The sequence below is a fragment of the Balaenoptera musculus genome, chromosome 5, assembly GCF_009873245.2.
Source record: "Balaenoptera musculus isolate JJ_BM4_2016_0621 chromosome 5, mBalMus1.pri.v3, whole genome shotgun sequence".
NCBI lineage: Eukaryota > Metazoa > Chordata > Mammalia > Artiodactyla > Balaenopteridae > Balaenoptera > Balaenoptera musculus.
The window spans coordinates 48,676,908-48,699,922 of record NC_045789.1 but is presented as its reverse complement, the minus strand read 5'-3'; the positions used below and the strand labels follow the sequence as shown (position 1 = coordinate 48,699,922).

Here is a 23,015-nt window from a genome sequence, read left to right as displayed (position 1 = left end):
GCACTGTACTCAGGTCCAACCAACCCATCAGATATGCAACTCTCCTGAAGTTGAAGGACACAGCAGAACTTAGAATCACTAATTCTATTAAAATGAAATGTGTTAAATTTGTAGTTTCATTGATTTGTTTTAAATGGTTACGAATTTTGAGCTTTTAAAAAAAACAAAGATCTTGATATTTATTATACCATGAAATAAGTACCCAAATACCAGTATAGTCATTTTGCTCTGACCCAGAAACCTGAACCAGACCTAGTTAGCAGTGCCCTCACAGGAAGGAGACTGGCTATGGCAATGACCTATTGAGACCTCGGATTCTGAGCTATTTAGGACTCACTATGCACATACCTGGGAGAGAGGGAGCAGCTTAAGGACTTGGTTGTGGGTCACTTCGGGTCTCACAAACTGTGGCCCTGCCCTGGAAAGGCCATGTGTGTATGCGGGTATTGGAGGTAGGGAGAGGGTAGTGGGAAGCGTAAGCTGGAGCTCTTCTAGTTCTTTATACTACCCACGACTAGTATGGTGTTTGAGATCCTGGGCAAGGCAGCATCACGAAACAGTCAAGCTAAAGAGAAGACTTCTCTCCTCTGCCTCTCTGTGCTCATAATCTTCTCATCTTCCATTCCTCTGCCCATGGAAGCCTGAGCCGCGGGCAGACCATTATGTCCACACCCAGCTCCCTCTTCTTTCCTCAAACTGCATGCCAGTTCTGGACCCTCCACCTAATATCTGCGAGTTATTGAGCCTGCCCCAATTATTCATACAGTGTGTTTGCCATCACAGGCCATTGGTTGCTCATAGTCAACATCATTAAAGAACTGGAACTGGGGAGAGAGGGGATCTTTGACATGTGGGCTGGCTTTGAAAAGTTCTGGTCCAGGTCAGTTACCATCCTGCTGGCCTGGAGGCCAAATCTACATTGACCGGCTGTACTCTGATCTCAAGAGAGAGCCTACAGACTCCCCTGGTCTTGTACTCACCTGGGCCACAGACTCAGGCAAATGAGACAGTCAGCTGCAACCTGCTCTGGGTCATGAACTGCTGATGAACGTGGCAATGACTCCATACTAAGTCATCTTAAGCTTCCAGGGAATCTTGGCATCACCTAGTAACGCGAACTTCAAAGGACCTAGTCTAGCTGTGCAATGGGGCAGTAAAATCTTCAACCCCATCCTGGCTATTCAGGACCTGCCTGTTCAGCTAGTTATAGAGGTTGGGGGAACACAGTGGGTGTGGAGAGGTGACAGTCAAATTCTCTACATGAGGTAAGAGTGCCTGGGCCTGGAGCTGATAAATTTGTCCTTTAATAAACAGTCTTATAAAAAGTCCGCTGGAACTGAAAATGGGATTTCCTAGTTAAGGTGTTTCATAAGTAAGCAATTCTCTTTATTTTATTTTCCAAAGAATGGAAACACACCTGGACTGTACTTTTTTAAAAGAGGGTGTAGATATGGCTTTGCTTGAAGATATAAATACAAAGCAATGTAAAAATTTTTTTTAAATTTTATTTATTTATTTATGGTTGCGTCAGTTCTTCTTTGTTGCTGCGCGCGGGCTTTCTCTAGTTGCAGCGAGCGGGGGCCGCTCTTCATTGCTGTGCACAGGCTTCTCACTGTGGTGGCCTCCCCTGTCGTGGAGCACTGGGCTCCACGCGCGTGGGCTTCAGTAGTTGTGGCTCACGGGCTCTAGAGCACAGGCTCAGTAGTTGTGGCGCACAGGCTCAGCTGCTCTGTGGCATGTGGGATCCTCTCAGACCAGGGCTCAAACCCATGTCCCCCGCATTGGCAGGCAGACTCCCAACCACTGCGCCACCAGGGAAGTCCCAAAATTACTTTTATTAAATAATGCAACATGACCTTTTGAACCTTTCACAGAGCAACAGTACTGATGCGAGCAAATGCTTAGTGGCACTGCTGGGAAAATATTTTTCAAAAAACACTGGCAAGCAGTCAAGTCCATCAGGGGATATAGTGAGCATCTATCCTATTTTTCCTATCCTGATAAACTTTCTCCTGGAACAGTAGTCTAGCTCTCCTTTGAAGAAAGTCCCTGTTCCCCTGTTATTATGCCATATGCTTTGAATTGAGGGGAGGATTCCCACTGCTTGTTTTAGAGGTGGGCGTGTGAATCAAGGCCAATCAGAGCATCTCACACACAGGGCTATAGGAATTGGCCCAACACAAAGGCACATGCCCCAATAAGATCCAGTGAGTCATAAGAGGACTTTTGCTGAGATTCTAAGGAGAGAGGTGAGGAGTCTTCCTTGATGAACTTGGTCCTGGGAGGTTATAGGACTGCAGGAACTGACAGCCAACTTGCCCTTGTACAGAGCCAGAGAAAGAAACCAATATAAAGAGCAGAGTCCAGATATAATGAAAGCCCAGATCCTGGAGAGATTATCTTGATGCCCCAGATCAAGCCATATCTGAAGTATCAGACTTTTCCGTAACATGAGCCAATAAAGTTTGAGTGGAGTACTATTATAGGGTAATATCATTAAATGTTCAGTTGTTAAGAAATTGATGATATACACCAAAGATATCTGAGTCTCCACTCTAACCTTTGTCAAGTACTTACTCTGCTTCATGTACTAAAGTACTAGGCACATTAAAGCTATTATCTAATAAAATTCTAACAACAACCCTATGAGGAAGATACTATTATTGTTCTTCTCAAAACAGGTAGAGCAGAAATTTGCACCCTGGACTCTAGAGCATGTGAAACTACTTGACTGTTCCAAGTGCTTGCCTTGGTCATGTTTCGCATCTCCTGAGAGAGGTGGCTGTCCAACATTTTAGCCTCTGAATCTTTTTGTTCAAATGACGCAGGAAGTATAAACAAATGAAATCAATCAAATGGAGCAGGATGGGGGCCCTCTTTCTTGCACCCTCCTCTTCCAAGGAATTCCTAGGGCTTTAAAAAATATTTTTAAAGCATTTCATGGAACACAATAAGAAAGGATGAAGAATACCTCTTCTTGTATGGAGCAATTTCCAAGATATATTGAATGGGAAAAAGTAAGGTGTAAAACAGTGTGTACAATGTGCTACATTTATTTGTGTTATTACAAGCGAGAGAGTACATATACATATATGTATATCCGGAAGGATAAACAATAATTGTCTATATTAATTGCCTGGGTGGCCAAGGAATAGTAGGGAGACTTTTTGCTAAATACCCTTTTGTACTTTATATTTTAACCATATGAATGTATTACCTGTCTTAAAGAGGAAGAAGAAGGAGTCTACGATGATGACAATAACTGCATTAGTGTAACGAATTTCAAACAAAAGTGAGCTTGCCACTGGGAGGTTGAGATGGTTCTCCCAATGCGCTGCTATCTGATCCTAAAAATTTAAGTCCTTCCACAGACGTTTGTCTTTACATATGACTCAGTGTTAATTACTAAGTTGGTTACTGAAAGCCAACAAAATATTCATAAACTAAAATTAGTTAGTATAATTTTCTGAGGACCCTGTTTCAGACTCTATTGAGGAAGTCTGGCTGCCATGCAATGCAACAACACTGCAGAATTTCTGCTTCCATGCATACAAGCTGAAAGTGGGAATTTCCTCATTTGGGGAGTTCATTCATCCATTAAAGAGCTACCAAGTGCTGTCTATGCGTCAGATACTGTGCTTAAGCGCTGAAGATATAGCAATTTACAAAAGGGCTAAAATCCCTACCCTTAAGGGTTTACATTCGGGTGATGGTGGGGAAATATACAATAAACAAGATTCCATTAATGCTATGATGAACATTTCTTCACATTTTATGAAACCTAAAATTGGGATGTGTCTTTTGGTAGATGGCATCTTATAGTCAGCAGCGTTTTTGGGTTTTTTTTCTTTCTTTCTTTCTCTGAGGTGAACTTGATGGCATCCTAAGAGAATAATGTATCAGACTGATAAGTGCTACAGAGGAAAATAAGCAGAGCAGAGGAAGAAGGAGTATGGGGAGGTTGCAACTTAAAACAGTCAGGAGAGACCCAAGTAGCCTTTGAGCAGACTTAAATAAGGTGAAGGGAGTGAGGCATTTCTCTATGTGGGTAGAGTAGCAAACAACCAAAACACAGGAAGAAACAAGCACAAAGGCCATGAGAGGAAATCAAATTTCAGAAACACAAGCAAGCCAGTGTTGCTAGAGTAGAAGGAATAAAGCAGGAGGTAAGGTCAGAGAGACAACAGAGGGACCAGATTACACAGAGACTTGTAAACCACCTTTCTACTTAGTGCATGATCATTGCGTTGAGTCTAGAGAGGTCAGATAGCATAGTACAGAAGAGCACAGGCTTTGGAGTTAGACTGCCAATTTATGTCCCAGCTGTGCCACTTCCTAGTGGTATGACATCAGGCAAGTTACTCTCTGTGCCTGCTTCGCCATCTGAAAAATGGGGCTAATAACACTACCCATAAGGTTGTTGTGGGGATTAAGTAAATCATTTTATGTAAAGTCCTTGAATAGATAGTCTAGCAAAGATAGAGCACAAATGTGTTTGATACTGCTAGTATTGATTGGTTATGAATTTCAATTGCTGCTTCATCATTATCAATTTATTTTGCTGTGTGTTGTTTGATTAATGAATAAAATTAATACATAATGTTATCGACAATATTTTTGAACCCTGATTTTCCAGTAACTAGTCTTTAAAAACCTGTATGTGATATATTTCAAACACAAATTATCACCTCCACTCGTCCTCCTAAGTAGGTATGGACAACACCCCACCCTATCACCACCACCCTCAAACAAAACACAATCTTGTGCAATGATATTTCATTGTTAATGTTGAGTTTGCCACTAGAAAGTAAGAAAGGATGGGGAAAGTGGGCCACTGAGGAGAGCGACTGAACTAGGGGATTGTAAGGAAGCAATTCTAAAAGTGGATTTCAAACCAATAAATTTTGTTAGTTGCTCTGTTGTCAGAAAAATCATTTTAATTTACCCAAGTTAAAATTTTGGATTATACGTATTTTAATGATTCATGACATTCTTATACTGAATATTTAGACTTAAGAAAGGGAGAAGTATAAGGGCGTTAAGTCAGGCAGTCACAATTTTTTCTTGTTTTTCTCTTCCTTTATTTAAGAAATGGTGCTTGAGCATCTGCCATGTAAAAGGAATCATGCTAGATCAGTAAAGGGTACAAATAGGAACGAGACGTGGTCTCTGACTTTTCTCTATAAAATCAGTGGAACTGGATTTGCATGTAAATCTCCTTTCTCTTTTCAGTCCATTTCATGGCTGCTCCCCCTTCAGACGCCCGATTGGGGGAAAAATTAGGCACTGTACCCTCTCTGCCTCCTCTTTTTCCTGGAAGCATCAAGCGGTTCTACCCCTTCCCAGACACCAGGAGAGAGGCAAGACTGTGAGGTCAAGGGGAAATCTGGGGGCTCCACCCTCATTTCCTCTGTCCCAAACTGTCCATTCCTCCTGCCCATAGTCCTTCCCGGCCAGTGGAGGCTGTTAGGGAAGAAAACAGGTCAAATGAAGGGAAAACTCATAGCACGCTGTTAGTGACTTACTACATTCACCAAAATTTAAAACAAAGCAGGGCATTTTGAAAAGGGTGGTGTCTTAAAATAATTCTGCTAAGATGTCAAGGCGCTGCTTTTTATTACCAAATAATACATGTGATAGACATCCATGAGCCCCACTTGACCTCAGAGCTTTATCTCTGATAATGGGGAAGAGTGGGGCACAGGGAGGAGGGGAGGAGAGGCTCAGGGAGGGGTAAGGCTTAGGGACTGGGTGAAGTTCTTTGCACACATTACTTGGTAATAAAAATGCTGAGCATTTATTGGTTACTTTTTTTAGGCTGCAATGAAATGCCCCCATGGAAAATGTCTGAAGCAAAATGTCAAGTGTCCAGTTTTAAAGCAGAGGACAATGCTTAGTGTACAGTATTTTTGGCAGTATTATCCCCACTGTTCTCCAAGTCACCCAGGCTTAAAACCTTAGCACTAGGAAAGGAACATGCACCAGAGCCTTTGAGATATGTGTTATCTGCAATCCCACCTTACAGATGAAAAAAGGACCTTTTTCCTCAGCATTATATTCATATATCCTTTAATGTTTTGTTCATGTATCCATCAAATACCTTTTATGGGACAATGCTAAGCCACAGAGACATAAAAATGAATAACATAGTCGTGCCCTTAACAGTCCGGCTCAACAGGCATTTATTGAGAGCTTCCCACATATCAACAACTGCAAAGTGCTAGCATATACATACGTATCTGGATTTCAGGGAGAGCTTTCAGAAGATGCCAGAGTTAAGTCTTAAGGAAATATGGGGCTTCCCTGGTGGCGCAGTGGTTAAGAATCCGCCTGCCAATGCAGGGGACACGGGTTCGAGCCCTGGTCCGGGAAGATCCCATATGCTGCGGAGCAACTAAGCCCGTGCGCCACAACTACTGAGCCTGCACTCTAGAGCCCGTTAGCCACATCTACTGAGCCCACGCGCCACAACTACTGAAGCCCACAAGCCTAGAGCCCATGCTCTGCAACAAGAGAAGCCACCGCAATGAGAAGCCCACGCACCGCAACAAAGAGTAGCCCCCGCTCGCCGCATCTAGAGGAAGCCCGTGAGCAGCAATAAAGACCCAACACAGCGAAAAATAAATAAAAATAAATTAAAAAAAAAAAGTCTTAAGGAGCTAGCAGGAGTTTCCTTGAAGTGGAGGGAGGGGAAGGGCATATCCAGGCATATATCCAGAGTATGAGAGGGAGACAGAAGCTAGAAAGACAGGCAAGAGCCAGAACATAACAGGCCTGTACACCAAGCTAAGGAGTTTGGATTTTATTATGGAGAGAATGGGCAACAGCTGGAGGACTTTCAGAAGAAGATCAACACAGACAGATGTTTTGTTATTGTCAGGCTCACCCAAGGGTGGACTGCAGACGACTGGAAGGAAGCCAGGGTGTGAATGCAGACAAACCAGTTAGGAGGCTATTGCCGTAATCTTGGTGAAAAATGACAATATAAACTATGTCAGAAACAGAAAGCATGGAGAGCAGAGACCTATTTGAGCAATATTCTATAAATAGACATGACAGGATTGACTACTGAACACATGGGGGTGCAATCCAGAGTTTCAGATTCCTCCCAGCTTCCTCCTTCTAGCTTAGGCAATTATTTGGCTAGTGGTACCAAAGAGCGTGTCAGGGCACGCAGAAAAAGCACATTGATTTTGTTTTCTTTAAGGGAGGCTGGGGAATCTGAGACCTGTGGGGCATCCAAGTGGAGACGTGTATTAATCAATTAGCTAACTAGACCCTGCGCTTTTTAGGTTCAAGATATTTATTTACAAGACTACTCCATAAGCGTGTGGACCTGGCACTCTCATTTCGAAAGAAACAAGGCATACCGATTTGAAAAATGCCATTTTTCATGCTAAAAAAAAAAAAAACACACTGAAAATGTAGGGGTTTAGAGTTAATAACAAAACGTCATGCTACTAGCTGCCGAACTGACACGGCAGATCAATGTATTTTCTCTAGTAAGTTAAATGCAGGGTTCGAGTGGTTTCCTCCCCACACCACAGGAAAATAGCGGTGTACCCGGTATTTAGATCCAGGAATTCCTTTTAGCAGGTTGGAAGAGCAAGAGCTGAGAAATGCGCCCTCCCGTGGCAGTGGAATGAGGGGGCTCTAGCACCCTTTTTACCACCAAACAAAGCCCTGTAAAGAAATGCAATTTGCGAGGACGAGAAGGCCACAACGCCGGTACTGCTACACCGCGAAACCAAAAGAACCCTCCCAGGGGCCGGGAACCCTTACCTGTCAGGTCGGCCGAAGGAAAATTTCACTTTCGACTCAACAAAATACGACCCCAGATTTGACAGCTTGCAGTAAGTCCGCTCGGCGACAATTAAACACCCTGAAAGCCAAAAAGCGTACACTATCCGGATTCTCTCCAGCTGGCAGGGCAGGGTTCGGACCACGTGGGTGGTTGAGACCAGCCCGAGCGACCAGCGCAGGGCTGGGGTAGGAGGTGTGTCCTTGCGGAGGGAGGCGGGGCCTGCGCAGTGGGCGGGGCTTGGGCGGACCCGGGCTACCGGCCTCCTCTCGCCTACTTTCCCCCTTGCCTTCGCCCTTCGAGCAGCCACGTAATGCCACGTCCCCGCGCATGCGCATTTCGACAGGTGGTGGAGGCTGTTTCCGGGCTTAGGGGGCAGGAGCTGCAGCAGAGTAAGAGGCGGTGGTGGCGGCGGCAAGAGAGCGCTGAGTGCGGGCTTGGGGGCCAGGCCCTGCGGAGGACAGGGGAAGTTATCTTTTCTTTCCCGACGGGGCCGGTGGAGCCGGTGGCTGAGCGGCAAGATGAATTTCCTCCGCGGGGTTATGGGGGGTCAGAGTGCCGGACCCCAGCACACAGAAGCCGAGACGGTGAGAGGAGCGGCGGGTCCGGGACTTGGGAAGGGTCCGGGTAGGAACGGGGACGGAGGACTCGGGGGCCCGGAGGTCACCTCCCGCGCGTCACCGTGGGCCGGGAGTCCACATGCCTCCTCCTCCTTTGCCCCTGTGCCTTCCTTCCTCTCCTGAAACCCTCGAGTTGTTTCCTCACGCCCCCAGCGAAACCCGCAGCGCGGCGGCTCGGCCCTGCTGACAACAGCTCCGCAGGCCGCTTGGTGGTGGTCCGCGAGTGGTACCGCCCGGGAAGTCATCGATCCGGGGCAGGGGTGGCCCGACCTGTCTCCCACGCCCCTCGGGGCCGCGGGCCTGTCCCTCCCGTTTCGCCAGTGTCTACCCTGGCGGTGAGGAAAGTCCAGCTCCCTCCCTCGCGGTTTGGAATGGGGCTTTGGGGAAGACTGCAAGAAGGTTTAAAACCCAGCTGTTGACCAGAGCAGTTGGCTAAGAATAATACGATAGTTTGGGCACAAAGCTGCCTGCCCCTGTCCCTTCAATTGGAGACAGGTCGTTCTGCCAGGTGTTATTAGTTCGGACCCCGTTTTTCAGTCTTACCCAAATATTTGGGAAATACTCCCTCGGACGTTGTAGGGATCTTTCGCGCTCAAACTGCTTTGGAAACACATTTCCCTTCCATTCACCCCATTCAGAAGTCTGAACTCGTGGTAACAGGATTTGCAGCGTCACTTTAAAAAAATTGTTAGCTACTGCAAACAGTATTTGATAAGTTGGCTCGATTTTAGGTTTAGGATAAACTTTCTTCGAAGTTTGGTTAAGTGTCTATTAGAAATGAGTGTATATGACTTTTTTTAAACTAAGCTTTTAATTTGAGAGTAATTTTAGATCTACAAGAAAGTGACAAACTATGACTTTTGGGGGGGGGGCGCTGCGTTGGGTCTTTGTTGCTGTGCGCCGACTTTCTCTAGCTGCAGCGAGCGGGGGCTACTCTTCGTTGCGGTGCACGGGCTTCTCATTGCGGTGGCTTCTCTTGTTGCAGAGCACGGGCTCTAGGTGCGCGGGCTTCAGTAGTTGTGGGACACGGGCTCAGTAGTTGTGGCGCATGGGCTCTAGAGCGCAGGCTCAGTAGTTGTGGTGCAAGGGCTTAGTTGCTCTGCGGCATGTGGGATCTTCCCGGACCAGGGCTAGAACCCGTGTCCTCTGCATTGGCAGGCGGATTCTTAACCACTGCGCCACCAGGGAAGTCCAAGTTATGGCATTTTAAAGGTAAACTTTGGGTAGTATTCGCAGACATTACTGGGTTGTCTATGAACATAGATCCCACGTTTTGTGTTCTTGAGATCCTGAAGGGTAAACAATAGCTTTCATTTGTCAAGCTCTTACCTTGTGCTGGGTACTGTGCTCTTTATAGTTCACATTCTCCTTAGATCCCTAACCACCCTGAAAGATAGGTGATAGTATCCTCACTTTACAAATGAAGAAATGAGGCTTAGAGAGGTGAAGTAACTTGACTTAGGTCACACTGCTAGTAATGGAGCAGGGATTCAACCAAAGTTTGCCTTACATCAAAGCCTAGGCTTTATTGCTGCTGCCCCATATTTTAATACTTATCTGGGAATTTTGGAAATTTATATAATTATTAAAATTAACCTCACAAAATCTGAGTTAGAACTGTTTAAAGCAGAAGCTGAAAGCTGGTGAATCTATCTTCCTTCATTTGAAAATCAGGAGATTTCACATACACACACACACAAACTGATATTTGGCTTCTCTTGTCCATTCCCACCGTGGCTTCAAGGCAGCTGAGTTGTGCTCTTAGAAGACCATGCTCTCTCCAGGTTACCATAGTCACAGCCCACCCCTTCAGCTTTTGTTCATGTATTTTATCTGTCTGATATTTTTCTCTGAGGCACCAAGTTTTATAGTGTGGTTTATTAGGGCTTGCTTTGGAGTTAGACCTTGATTTGAATCCTTGCCTTCCACCCCTAATTGGATTGAACAGGCAAGAGATGGCTAAAACCTTATGAGTAAAATAAGGAAAATGCCTACTCTGATGGGTGTAATGAAGATTAAATGAAATAAGGAATAGAAAGAGCCTAAGACTTAGTATGTGCTTAATAAAGGCTAATTTTTATTACACGTGTTAAGGGAAAGAATACTCTTTTTGTTATAGTTAGTTTTGGCACAATGACTTCTGTGATGTACAGTTAACTGGGTATAGGATTTTAAAGCTGAAAGGCCCTTTGCAGATCATCCAGGTGGAACCCCCTTATTTTACAAGTTAGGAAACTGAGGCACAGAGCACTAAAGCAACTTGCACAATATTGCAGAGCTGAGACTAGAACACTTTGATCTTGCCATAGTGAATGGAACAACATAGCTTTTACATCATGATTTCAAAGTGAAACTTGAGTATCAGATGTGTCTCTTGTATATATAAACTGAAAGGAAAGTTGGGGGGGGGTCCTTGTTCTTGCCTAACTTTGAACGTGTATACTCAAAATTGGAGAACTAATATGTCTTCTGATGAGAATTAATAGTTTATTCTGAGTTACAGTATGAATAAAATTTATTTCACCATCTCATTCCATCAGGAAGAATAATTGGTATAAGGAGTCATGGCTCACTAACTTAGAAGTATTTATAGAGCATCAATAGAGTGTGTTGGTACAATATTAGATCTTTTAATTGGTGATTTGAAGTGACCTGGATATTCCAGTTGCCAGAGTTTAGAATATCTAACTTCTGCATTATCAGCTAGTATTTTGTAGGTTTGTCCATTCCTGCACAATTAAATTATTTCATTGTAGTTTTCCATCTTTTTTGCTATTCTCATCTCTTTGCAGTGGAAAGCCTCTTTTCATTGTCTAAATTCTACTTCTCCTTTAAATCCATCATCGATCCCTTCCCTGATTTGCACCCCTTACTTCTTTCCCCCACCAAACTGCATAGAATCTCTTTCCCCTCTGAGCAATCTTCACAATTTAAGTAGATTGCGGATTTCTTAGGCTCTTTACCATTTTCTACCCTTTAAATCTGTGCCATCTCTTCTGGACTCTTAAGCGTCTTTTGGGCAGTGTTCATATATATTTTATTTTTATTTTTAATTAATTAATTTTTGGCTGCGTTGGGTCTTCGTTGCTGCGTATGGGCTTTCTCTAGTTGTGGTGAGCAGGGGCTACTTTTCGTTGTGGTGCGCGGGCTTCTCATTGCAGTGGCTCCTCTTGTTGAGGAGCACGGGCTCTAGGCCCATGGGCTTCAGTAGCTGTGGCACGCGGGCTCAGTAGTTGTGGCGCACAGACTTAGTTGCTCCGCGGCATGTGGGATCTTCCCAGACCAGGGCTCAAACCCGTGTCCCCTGCACTGGCAGGTGAATTCTTAACCACTGCGCCACCAGAGAAGTCCCCATGGATATTTTAATCTTTGTTTTTCCATAGTAATAATAAATATTTGTTAAATGAATTAATTATGGTGTTATGAAAGAAATCACAGATCTGTAATTATAGCAGCTTACCAATTACTAGGTGCTGAAACAATACTTTTTAAAGACTGTAGGAATCAAAGTTCTGGAATGATTGAAATTCATTACGTCAAACTTTTTACTTAAAGGATTTTTCAGGTTTGCCGTGCTTTGACTGCTTTCCTGCTTTTTCTTAACTAAAGTGCCTGCTAAATGAGTTGTATTATTGCTTGCATAGTACCTAGCTTTTTATACTTAGTTAAGAGTAACTTTGGACTGGTATTAAGATGTTCTTTAGAAACAAAATAGTAAATATTTGTGTTTGTATCATATGATAGTCAATAATTCTATAAAGTTTGGAATATTTTAAGTCTAGAATTTCATTCACATTAAACCTTTCCTGTTTTAGAGTCAAATACTTTTTAATTTGATTTCTCTTTTTTACTTTAGTAGAGAAAGGCACTGATTTCTGATGATTGTAGCCTCCTTAGCCTTGGCATACTTTGTTAGGTCCAAATAAACACTAATTATAGTAAAAATCCTACTCATTCTTTTGAGTGCTGAGACATGCTTAATTTTCCATCTACCTTCCAGCTAATATCTTTTTTTAAAGCGAGTTTCTTGCAAATTCCAAGAAAAGTGTTAACTACATTCGGTGATAAATCATGGAGGGGGGGTTCTCTTCTCACATTGTGTCCCAAGGCATGAAAGTTGCAAAAGTCCAGAAAAGATATGCAGAATTACTCTACTGTTAAGGTATCTCTTTTTCGATCAGACTTTGGTCAGCTGGCTTAAAAAGCAAAAGGGCTAACAATATGGACACAGCTGTAGTTTCTTTTAATAAAAATTGTTATTAAGGAATGTGCACTTAAATTTAGACATAGTTTTGGTTTAGTCAAGCACATGAGATACCACGTTACTATAAATGTGTAGCCTGACTCCTATATCTGGATTCCTGTTTCATATTCTACATTAATAACCAGGTCAGTGTAGTAACTGGTATGTGTTTTCTCTCTTAGCTCTCTTACAATAAAAATGTCAGAGAAAGCCTTAATAATGATTTGTGTTTTGATCACTTCTATACCCAACCAAAGATGTCTCTTATATTCTTTTTAAGTAGTGTCTATTGAAAACTACATGGCTTTTTTTTTTTTTTTTGATTGATTGATTGATTTTTGGCTGCGTTGGGTCTTCGTTGCTGCTTGTGGGCTTTCTGTAGCTGCAATGAGTGGGGGCTACTCTTCGTTGCACTGTGCGGGCTTCTTGTTGCGGTGGCTTCTCTTGTCGCAGAGCACGGGCTCCAGGCGCGCGGACTCAGTAGTTGTGGCTCCCAGGCTCTAGAGCGCAGGCTCAGTAGTTGTGGCGCACAGGCTTAGTTGCTCCGTAGCATGTGGGATCTTCCTGGACCAGGGCTCGAACCCGTGTCCTCTGCATTGGCAGGTGGATTCTTAACCACTGCGCCACCAGGGAAGTCCCTACATGGCTCTTTTGAAGGTTTATTATGTATAGATTATTTGTATAATTTAAAATTTGCATACCAAAGCATGTCCCAAAGAAAGTGAGTAGATGTACTTGAAAGGGTTCTGTTACTAAAGAAGTGTGTACTGAGTGATGGTCAAAAACAAAACAAAAAACCTGATACTTATACAAGGTTTATTAAACAGGCACTGTGTTATGTTTTCAAATATTTTCAAGATGGAGATATAATGTAAGCTGTGTTTGCCAAATCTAATTGATGATATACATTCTTTCCTCCAGGAAACCTTGTAGGTCTAGTGTTCTGAGGAACACATTTTGGTTACTATTGTTCTAAATGATATATTTTTTTAAAGGAATGCTACATTTTGGAAGTCCTTCATTATCATCAGTTTTATGGGGTTCATGAAGTGTTGCCCATTTGGCTGCCTAAAAGACAAAGTAATTCCTGATGCTTTATGGTTTGAGAAGTAATTGTAATCACTTCTGAATTATCTTTTAGGAGAGAATGTAAGAATTTCTTACATAAATTTATTTCTCTTTTTATACATTTATCTCTTATTATTTATACTGTTCTGTCTGATTTTTGTGTTGTAGATATCATAGTAAAGACAAGCTTATATTTTTATACCTCAGGAAGAAATGCCATAAACATTCTTTGTATAAAAAGTTAGTCATCTTTAATTTGAAAACTTTGGTAGTGTTAGACTTTGAGATGCTAGCATTTGTTATTTGGTAGAGAAGTTTCATTATGATGCCTTGCTTAAAAGGGTGTGCTTTTGGAAAACATAGTTCATTTCTGAGAGAAAGCATGGAGAATAAATGCAGTATGTTATGTCAGCTGACTTATTGGTAATTGTAATGGAAATAGATTGTGTTAGGTTTATGGATTTATCTGCAGAGAGACTGTAATGTTCCTACTTTTTTTTTTTTTTAGATTGTAATAATTTAGGTCATCTGAAGATAAGTCTGGCTTTTGCTTTTTTTTCTTTTTGGAAAATCTTCTCAGTAGTAGAGTTTGAGTTAAACCAAATTTCTAGCTCTTTTTTGTATTTGAAAACAGTAATTTTTTTTATTCCATTAAAACAATATAAATGAATTGACTGTTGATTAGCATGAATTATTTTAGTCCTATAGTCATGGTTGGAGAAGTTCTCTCCAAAAAAGTTATAACTATGTTTTAAGCTTCATGAAGGCAAAGTTATATCAAATAAGTTGGTATTAGGTGCTTGATAAATATTTGTTGAATAAATGATTGAATGGTTGAATTCAATTTTTTTAAATTGACATTCCTGAGTTTCTTTTTTGCATGTCAGTTAAATAGTTACTGAATACTAAAGAAATATGGATTTCTATTAGGAATTGTGAGAAAATATTGCAAACTACATTATGTCAGTGTCCTTTAAATGTGGCTCACCCTCCTAGTTTTATGCCATCTTCTTTTTTTCCCCTTTTACTTCTCAGGGGTTTTTTAGTTTCACATTCCTCATCTCAGGTTTTTCTTTCCTAGTCACTCCTATTCCCATTGCTTCTTTTTTGGTCTCCTTTGTGTATTACTGAATAAAAATAAATGACACTATTAGTAAGCAAAACAAACAAACATTAAATTCAGATTATAAGGTAATTCTGATTATGCTCAATTTATCAATTATTAATGGAATTTTTTGTCCTTTTCATATTTTTCTTAATAAGTGGAATTGTGAATCTCACATGGCAATTACTGAAAACAAGAGTCCTGAAACATAATCACCTGCATGAGGTTATACACATTAGTTTACTAATTAGCTTTTTATTTTATTACACACAATTGCAAACAATACTAGTAAAGTTTAAGTCTTCTTTGACTACCATCTCCAATTTCAGTTCTCTTTCCTGAAATAACCACTATTCTTAGTTTGGTATAAATCTTTCCAGACCTTTATGAATAATCATGCAGTATAGAATTATATATTTGTATGAGCATATTTATCTCTCTTTTTCACAAATGATACACTGTTTGTAGTGTTCTACAGCTTATCTTTTTCATTGATTGATATGTCTTAGGGATCTTTGCATGTTAAAACATACAGCTACTTTATTAGAAATTATTTAAAATATCAGATTTTTAGTTGCTTTTCTTAATTACACTGTATCCTCTTCTAATAGACTATAAAAGCATCTTGATAACAGGATCCATATCTAATTCATCATTGTATTTATCTCTGATTAACTCTAATACCTAGTTAGCATAGTATGAATTAGTTGAAATACTGCTGTCTCTCAAGTTTTTCCTTCTTATCACACCTTTCTGATCCTTTTAAATAAAATTAACTCTGGGTTAAATTTTACTCGTACATATTTTTTCTCTTTAGAACTGTTTTTTAATATGTAGTATTCTGTTGTTTAATGCAAGAATCACAAACTCAAATCCCAGCAGTGTCAGTTGGGTAGCATCATTGTTCAGTGAAGCAGGTCGGGTTAGAGAAGAGACCAGAGGTCTGGGATGAAATTGGAGCCTGCATATCCTGCCTTGAGAGTGTAGCTAGTGCTCAGCTTCAGCCAGTTGTTGCAGAGAGCCAATTTAATGGCTTTGAATCCCGTCCCACCACATACTAGTTCTGTGAACTTGGACAAGTCACTTACCCCCTGTGCCTCTGTTTCCTTATCTCTAAAATGTGGATAGTAATAGTGCCTATCAATAGGATTTTGGTGAAGATTAAATAAATTAAAAAGTATAAAGAATTTTAGAACATAGCTGGCACATAGTAAGTGCTATACATGCCATATTTTAACAGTTCTGTAATGCACTTTAGCATTTAAACATCTCTGAAATCAGGTTGCATCTTGTAATTATAATTGGTGGTATTTCTTTTTTCTTGGCAATACATTTAAAAAATGGTAGATCTTATAATCATTGGCTTCTTAAATTGTATGAAATACAGTGTTAGCTACCATTAGCTATCAGGCTGATGTTTTTCTAGAAAAGGTAGAAATCTGGAGTTTTATGTGAAGTCTTTTGATTTTGAAATGTTGGCTTAAAAATTATTTTAAACACTGTATAGGCCAAATAGATTTTTTCAGAGGTTTATAGCAAATAACTACATTATTACTTAGTAGGTAAAATTGAGTATTTTTAACATATTCAAAGTTTTGAGTATTAAGTAGCCTTAGAATTTATCTAGTTTATTCTTCCATCTTGTAGATAACGAAACTGACTTAGAAAGCTTGTATTTAAGATACAGTCAATCCTTGTTATTCGCTGATTTTATATTTGTGAATTCACCTACACGCTAAAATTTGTTTGTAACCCCAAAATTAATACACGCAGCACTTTCACACTGATTTGTGGACAGATGCAGAGTAGCAAAAAATCAGAGTCACTGATGTGTGCATTCCCAACTGAGGTCACACAAAAAGATATTCTGCCTTCTTGTTTCAACTCTTATACTGTAAACAAGTGTCCTTTTCACAGTCTGTTTAGTGTCATGTGTTTTGCATTTCTATGCTTTTTTAAAAATTTCGCTGTTAAAACTGGCCCCAAATGTAGTGCTGAACTGTTGTCTAGTGTTCCGAAGTATTGTATAAGAAAGCTGTGATGTGCCTTGTGGAGAAAATATGTGTGTTAGATAAGCTTACCTCAGGCATGAGTAATAGCGCTGGCAGCTGTGAGTTCAGTGTTAATGAATCAAGGGTATATATTGAATAAGATGTCTTTAAACAGAAGCACACGTTAAACAAGGTTATGTATTGGATCCATTGATGAAAATGTTACCAGAGACTCACAGGAACCTAGCGCTGTATTTCCTTTAGGCACAGCAGTTCAGTGTCTGCTAGTTCAGTGTTCATGGTGACTATAGAGCGTAACTATTACGAATAACAAGAACCAACAGTGTTCAGAAAGTAGATGAACAGTGAGTTAATCGGGTGGTATGTTAGAGCAGGTAATAGAATCAAAGCAAAGTCTAACATATTCTGGAAATTTCTTTAAATGTTTGTGTTATTGAAGCAGTAGTTGAAAACATGCTTATTATAAATAATTCAAATCAGTGTATAGTCTAAAGTTGCCCCTTTCTTCCTCTTTTCACAATCTTATTTCCCATTACCAGGAGTAATCTCTAATGAAGTTTGTTGTACATCCTTCCAGAGTGTTTTCTTTGCATTTACCAATATGTTTGTTACACAAATGAGTTTCTTTATGAGTGAAATAGTTATATTCATAGCTATTTGATTTTTTAAAATTTTAACAGTAGGTATTAGAATTTTTCTATTTACTAATCAATGAACATAGGTTTTTTTTTTTTAGAGAGTTTTTAAAAATGTTTGTAAGTTTCTTTGTTTCAAGCAAATAGACAGAAGTATCTTTTCCTGTTGTTACCTGTATTCTATTCTGTAACCTTACATATCTTGACTGTCCAGTTGACCTTTGAACAACACCAACGCTCTGCACGGTAGAAAATCCTCCTGTAATTTAATTTATAGTTGACTCTGTGTATCCACGGTTCCTCCGTATCCTCATATCCTCGGATTCAACCAACCGAGGATCACATAGTACTGCAGTATTTGCTACTGAAAAAAAACCGAGTATAAGTGGACCTGCGTAGTTCATAACTGTTGTTCAAGGGTCAACTGTATTTATATCTCTGTTGATTCAGGCAGAAAATCTGGGAAGGTTACTTGTTTGAAGTCTACAGAATGGTCATCTGAAATGTGGTGCCTTGGTAGTATGCTGTGATAATGAGTACTTTGGTAAAAGGCCTAGGGACAAATATTTCTGATTTTTTACTAAAGTAGACTGGATTAATATTTTCTGTATTACAACTCATTCTTTTGATCAATAATGGCAGCAAAATGTTAACTGAAAAGGAGCAGGATGGCATTGAAATCTGTGGGATTTAAACTTGTACTTCCTTTCTAATGCTCCCATCATGTAGGTAAGGGTGTTGAGGACTAGGACAAGAGTCTGTGACCTCAAACAAATAGTAAATTTACAAATTTGCTTTAAACTACTAAGTGTCCTCCTTGGTTGGATTCTGAGAGAGTGAGTGAGTTGCTAGCAATAAAGTCTCTCACCTCAGGATCCCATGTGGGACACTGAATAAACATATCCTTCAACTCTAAAATACTGTCCTTTTTCCTTCTGATGGTAACATCCTCATTCACTCTGCTTCCCTACTTTTCCACTTGCTTCATTTTTGTTACCAATTACCCACACGTCCGCCTATATCCAAATCATTGCTTAACTTGGGACCTTCTGACCAGCTGTGCTGTCCAAAGTAGTACTTTCCACCCAGTCTCTGTCTTATTTCCCTAATCATTTCCCTCAGTGCACTTATTATTTTCTGTATTTATCTTGTTTTTAATTTATTCTGTTGTCTCCTTGCTATTATAATTTCATTTGAGTGGGTACCTTCTATAGTGATTCACTGCTGTTTCCCCAAAATTGAATTTTGCAGGGCCCAGCAAGATATTAAGCACTTTAATAGTATTTCTCAAACTGACAGTGGTGAAGAACCAGTTGGATTGTTTTTTTTTCCCCCAATTTCCAATTCATCACAGACCAATACTTTTGTAAAATATAATAAAAATGAATTTATAGGAAAATGAAATGACAATACACACACACATACTCATGGACATACAATATACAAGCCCAATTTTTGTTTTGTTTTCTAATTAAACAACCATAAAGGTATCCAGTTGTTACAGAAGTTTCTAATGCTTAGTCCCAGTTTCTTTTTCTTTTTAAATTATTTATTTATTTATTTTTGGCTGCGTTGGGTTTTTGTTGCTGCACGTGGGCTTTCTCTAGTTGCAGCGAGCGGGGGCTACTCTTTGTTGCCGTGCACGGGCTTCTCATTGCGGTGGCTTCTGTTGTTGTGGAGCATGGGCTCTGGGCATGCGGGCTTCAGTAGTTGTGGCACATGGGCTCAGTAGTTGTGGCTCTTGGGCTCTACAGCGCAGGCTCAGTAGTTGTGGCACACGGGCTTAGTTGCTCCACGGCATGTGGGATCTTCCCAGACCAGGGCTCGAACCCGTGTCCCCTGCATTGGCAGGCGGATTCTTAACCACTGTGCCACCAGGGAAGTCCTCTTTTTTTGTTTTTATTGAAGTATAATTGACTTATAATATTGTAATAGTTTCAGGTGTACAACATAGTGGTTTGGTATTTTTGTACAGTACAAAATGATCACCACTGTAAGTCTAGTTATTGTCTGTCACCATGCAAAGTTATTACAGTATTATTGGCTATATTCCCTATGCTGTACATTACATCTGTATGACTTATGTTATAACTGAAAGTTTGTACCTCTTAATCTCCCTCACCTATTTTACTCATCCCTCACCCCCCTGCTTAGTCCAATTTCTGAACTTAACCTTGTCACAAACCACTGCTCTCTGGTTGCACTGACCATGGCCCCAATGAGGGTAGCAGCACTCTAACATTTGTTGAATGAATGAATGAATGAATCACCAACTTCAAGATTACGGCACTGAATTCTTCAGACGCTATTACTCCTTTGACTTTACCAAAACCAGAATATTCTGAGATATAGAAAAGTGATTGCAGATTCATATCAAACTTCAGCTAGCTTATTCAGTGATGCTTTTTGATTCTCTTGATTCTTTTTTTAAATGACAAAAGAGACATTTGAATACATGCTTAAGGAAAAGCTGTAGAAGTATATAAAATGAAAAGTGAAAGTGCTCCATGAATGGGCATTTAAGGTCCTTCTGTTTTGTTTCTTTTTCTATTACAGTGCTGCAGTGGTTGTTCTTGTAATTATGACTGTACATGTGCATATATTGCCTTAGGACAAATTTCTAGAAGTTGAATTCCAAACAGCAGCTGTTTCAGGCATTTTATTCTTTATTCTCAAGCCTCTTAAATTCATTTCTTTCAAATATTCTTTTGTCTTATCTATCTCTGCAGCCCTTCCCCATTGCCACCACCCTAATGCCCTTTTTTTTTTTACCTTATTTCTTGTCTGTTATAATGAGCTGACATATTTTTTCTGTAATCTCTTTCTGCTCCAGTTTCTCCTTATTATCTCAGCCAGATTAGTTCTTTAAAAGTGAGTATATTAATTTCTTAAGTACTTATATATAGTGTGGACTTTTTCGTAAATACTTGGTAGCTTTTGATTATAGCTTTCCCGGAGTAAAGCTCCAACTCCCTTAGAACAAGGGACTACCCTGGCTGGGCAGTTAAGTCCGAGGCTTATGAGGGTCCTTACTGGGCTGTAGTGCAAGTGGAAGCTATTCCCAGGAACTACATTACAATGTTCCCCTGTTTACAAAAAAGAAAAAAAATCTTTCAGTCCCTGTAGTTTGCAACAGGTGCTCAGGCTCCCATTTCTTTGCATAAGAGGCAATGTAGGATAGTAGAAAGTGTGTGGGCTTTAAAGTGAGACAGCTGTAGCTCAGTTATAATCTGAACTGTACCACCAAACTGGCAGGGTATTTTGGGGTGCATTGCTTTATCCCTGAACCTTAGTTTCCTCTCCTGTAAAATGAGTTTATTAGTTTAGGTATTGGATCAGCTGCTATAACAGAGGTCTAACCAAGATAAAAGTTTGTGTCTTTGTCCAATAAAAGTCCAATTAGAAGGCAGTCCCTAGGATAGGTTAGTTATGTTCCTCAGGGTGGTCCAGGGGCCCAGGTGCTGCTTTTTATCTTGTTCTGCCATCCCCTAGGATGGTGCCCTTGTTTGAATTGTTGAAGGTGCTTCATTACCTGCAGGTTCAAGTTCCAGGCTGAGGGAAGAAGAAAGAGGAATGAAGAACAAATAGCTTCCTTTTAAGGACATGACTTGGAAGATACAAAGAACTCATTGGCCAGAGTGTAGTCACTTTCTATGCCCAGGTGTAAGGAAGGCTCGAAAAGTAGTCTAGGTGGACAACCTTTGCGCCCAGCTAAAACACAGAGGGTTCTAATAACTAAAAGAAGGAAAGAGTGGATAATGAAGCACCATCATATTGCATTGTGTTGGTTTTTTAAGTCAGGAATAAATGGAATAATGGTCTTTGAAATCTTCAGTTTCTGAATAAAAATTAAGTGTACTTGTGCTGCAAAATTTTTTCTTGGTAAATGTCAACTGAAAAATATAGACCTGTGTTTGGCCTAAAACATGGCTAAGTCTTTGTAAGGTTTGGAACGTATATAATATTTTCCTTTCATTTGGTTTCCATTGTCTGTAAAAGGTTGCAACATAGCACTTTATTATGGAGAGATCACTTATTCAGAAACTTCAGCTGTGTGGAATATTATCAGGAGGTAGTATGGCCTTCGCATAGCAAAAGTGGAAGTTGCAAAGTCCATGTACTCAATCTTGATTTCAAGCCTGAGTAATTTAGGGTTTTAGACATATTACTATCTAGCCTAATTATCAGATTTCTCACTCAGTAGCCGATTAAAATCTGCAAAATTTGAATGGTCTTTTAGAAACGTATATGATGGAAATGACAGCCAAAAGCCTGATAGGATAGAAAATTAATACAAAGGAGTCATAGAAGTTTGGTAATAATAAAGTTTGTTAAACATTTATTGAGCATTTATAGGTGCCAGGTACTCGGCAAAAACTTTTATATTCATTACTTCATTTAACACCTAAGACATCCCTATTTCTGATATTGGAGAGGACTTAGGTTTAAATGCTAAGAAAGCTTATAATTATGTTCTTTGTTTAAGAAGACAGGGAAGGTTGTAATTAGTTTTAGATTGCTATCAGAAATCACTAAAATGAAAAGACCATTTTGGTGCCTGACAGAAAGTATCTGAAATAGCTTAATTATGGTTCTGGATAAATAAGTTGTTCTTATATTCATTTTTGACTCTTATTGGTTTGCAGTGTGGTAATTGCCTTAAGTCACTAGAGAGAAAGTTCCGATTAAAATCCCCAATCAAGTGTGTCAATTATATCTCAATAAAACTGTAAGAAAAAGAAAAAAAGAAAAAGAAAAATAAATAAATAATGAAATAAAATCCCCAATCGGGAAGAATATGTACTTGCCACTAAAGCCCAGGTTTAATAGATTAAAAAACATGTTTATAGTCTTTTTTTTGGCCGCATCACGTGGCTTGCAGGATCTCAGTTCCCTGACCAGGACCTGAACCCAGGCCACGTCAGTGAAAGCCCAGAATCCCAACCACTAGGCCACCAGGGAACTCCCAGCATGTTTATATTCTTAAAAATAGTCTTGATACATATTTACCCAAACTCAGGAATGAATGGATTTTATTTCTATAATTGTAAATACTACACTTTAAAATAGTGATTAATTTTTAAGTTCCATTTTGCAACCTTCTAAAAAACATTAGTGATTTGCTTATTAATCAGAGTCAACTGAAGCAGAAACATATAATTTGAAGTCATTAGAAATCTGTTTTTAGCTAACAGTTTAATCTTATATAATCCTTTTTCCCCCCACATTATTTTAGATTGATCATCATTCCCAGAAATAAATATTTAAAATTATTGTAGGGAATTCCTTGGTGGTCCTGTGGTTAGGACGCGGCACTTTCACTGCCAAGGGCCCAGATTCAATCCCTGGTCGGGGAACTAAGATTCTGCAAGCCACATGGCGTGGCCAAAAAAAATAATAATAAAATAAAATTAATTTAAAAGGAAAGCTTTCATATTTTAGAAATCTCCTTTGGTATATTATTTTAATAGAACAAGTATATATATGTATGTGCATAATATAAAAATTGTTCATAGATATATAAAATTTAT

At 39.9% G+C, this 23,015-nt stretch overlaps 2 protein-coding genes across 7 annotated transcripts in view; one reads left to right on the top strand and one right to left on the bottom strand.

The window, feature by feature from the left end:
- Positions 1-7,991, bottom strand: part of G3BP2 (G3BP stress granule assembly factor 2) — a 67,921-nt gene extending 59,930 nt beyond the window's left edge. Inside the window, exon 1 of one of the 2 annotated variants that reach the window (XM_036852751.1) lies at positions 7,783-7,991. The gene's annotated coding sequence lies outside the window, so the exon portion shown is untranslated. The remainder of the gene's footprint in view (positions 1-7,782) is intronic. The other variant, XM_036852749.1, reaches the window with a different exon arrangement.
- A 141-nt stretch (positions 7,992-8,132) lies between these two features.
- USO1 (USO1 vesicle transport factor) overlaps positions 8,133-23,015 on the top strand; it is an 89,018-nt gene continuing 74,135 nt past the window's right edge. For 2 of the 5 annotated variants that reach the window (XM_036852442.1, XM_036852443.1), the window contains exon 1: positions 8,152-8,388. In XM_036852442.1, the coding sequence (XP_036708337.1) occupies positions 8,323-8,388 (66 nt within the window). In that variant the 5' untranslated portion in view covers positions 8,152-8,322. Of the gene's footprint in view, positions 8,389-23,015 lie in introns of all 5 variants that reach the window. The other 3 variants (XM_036852445.1, XM_036852444.1, XM_036852446.1) reach the window with 3 other exon arrangements.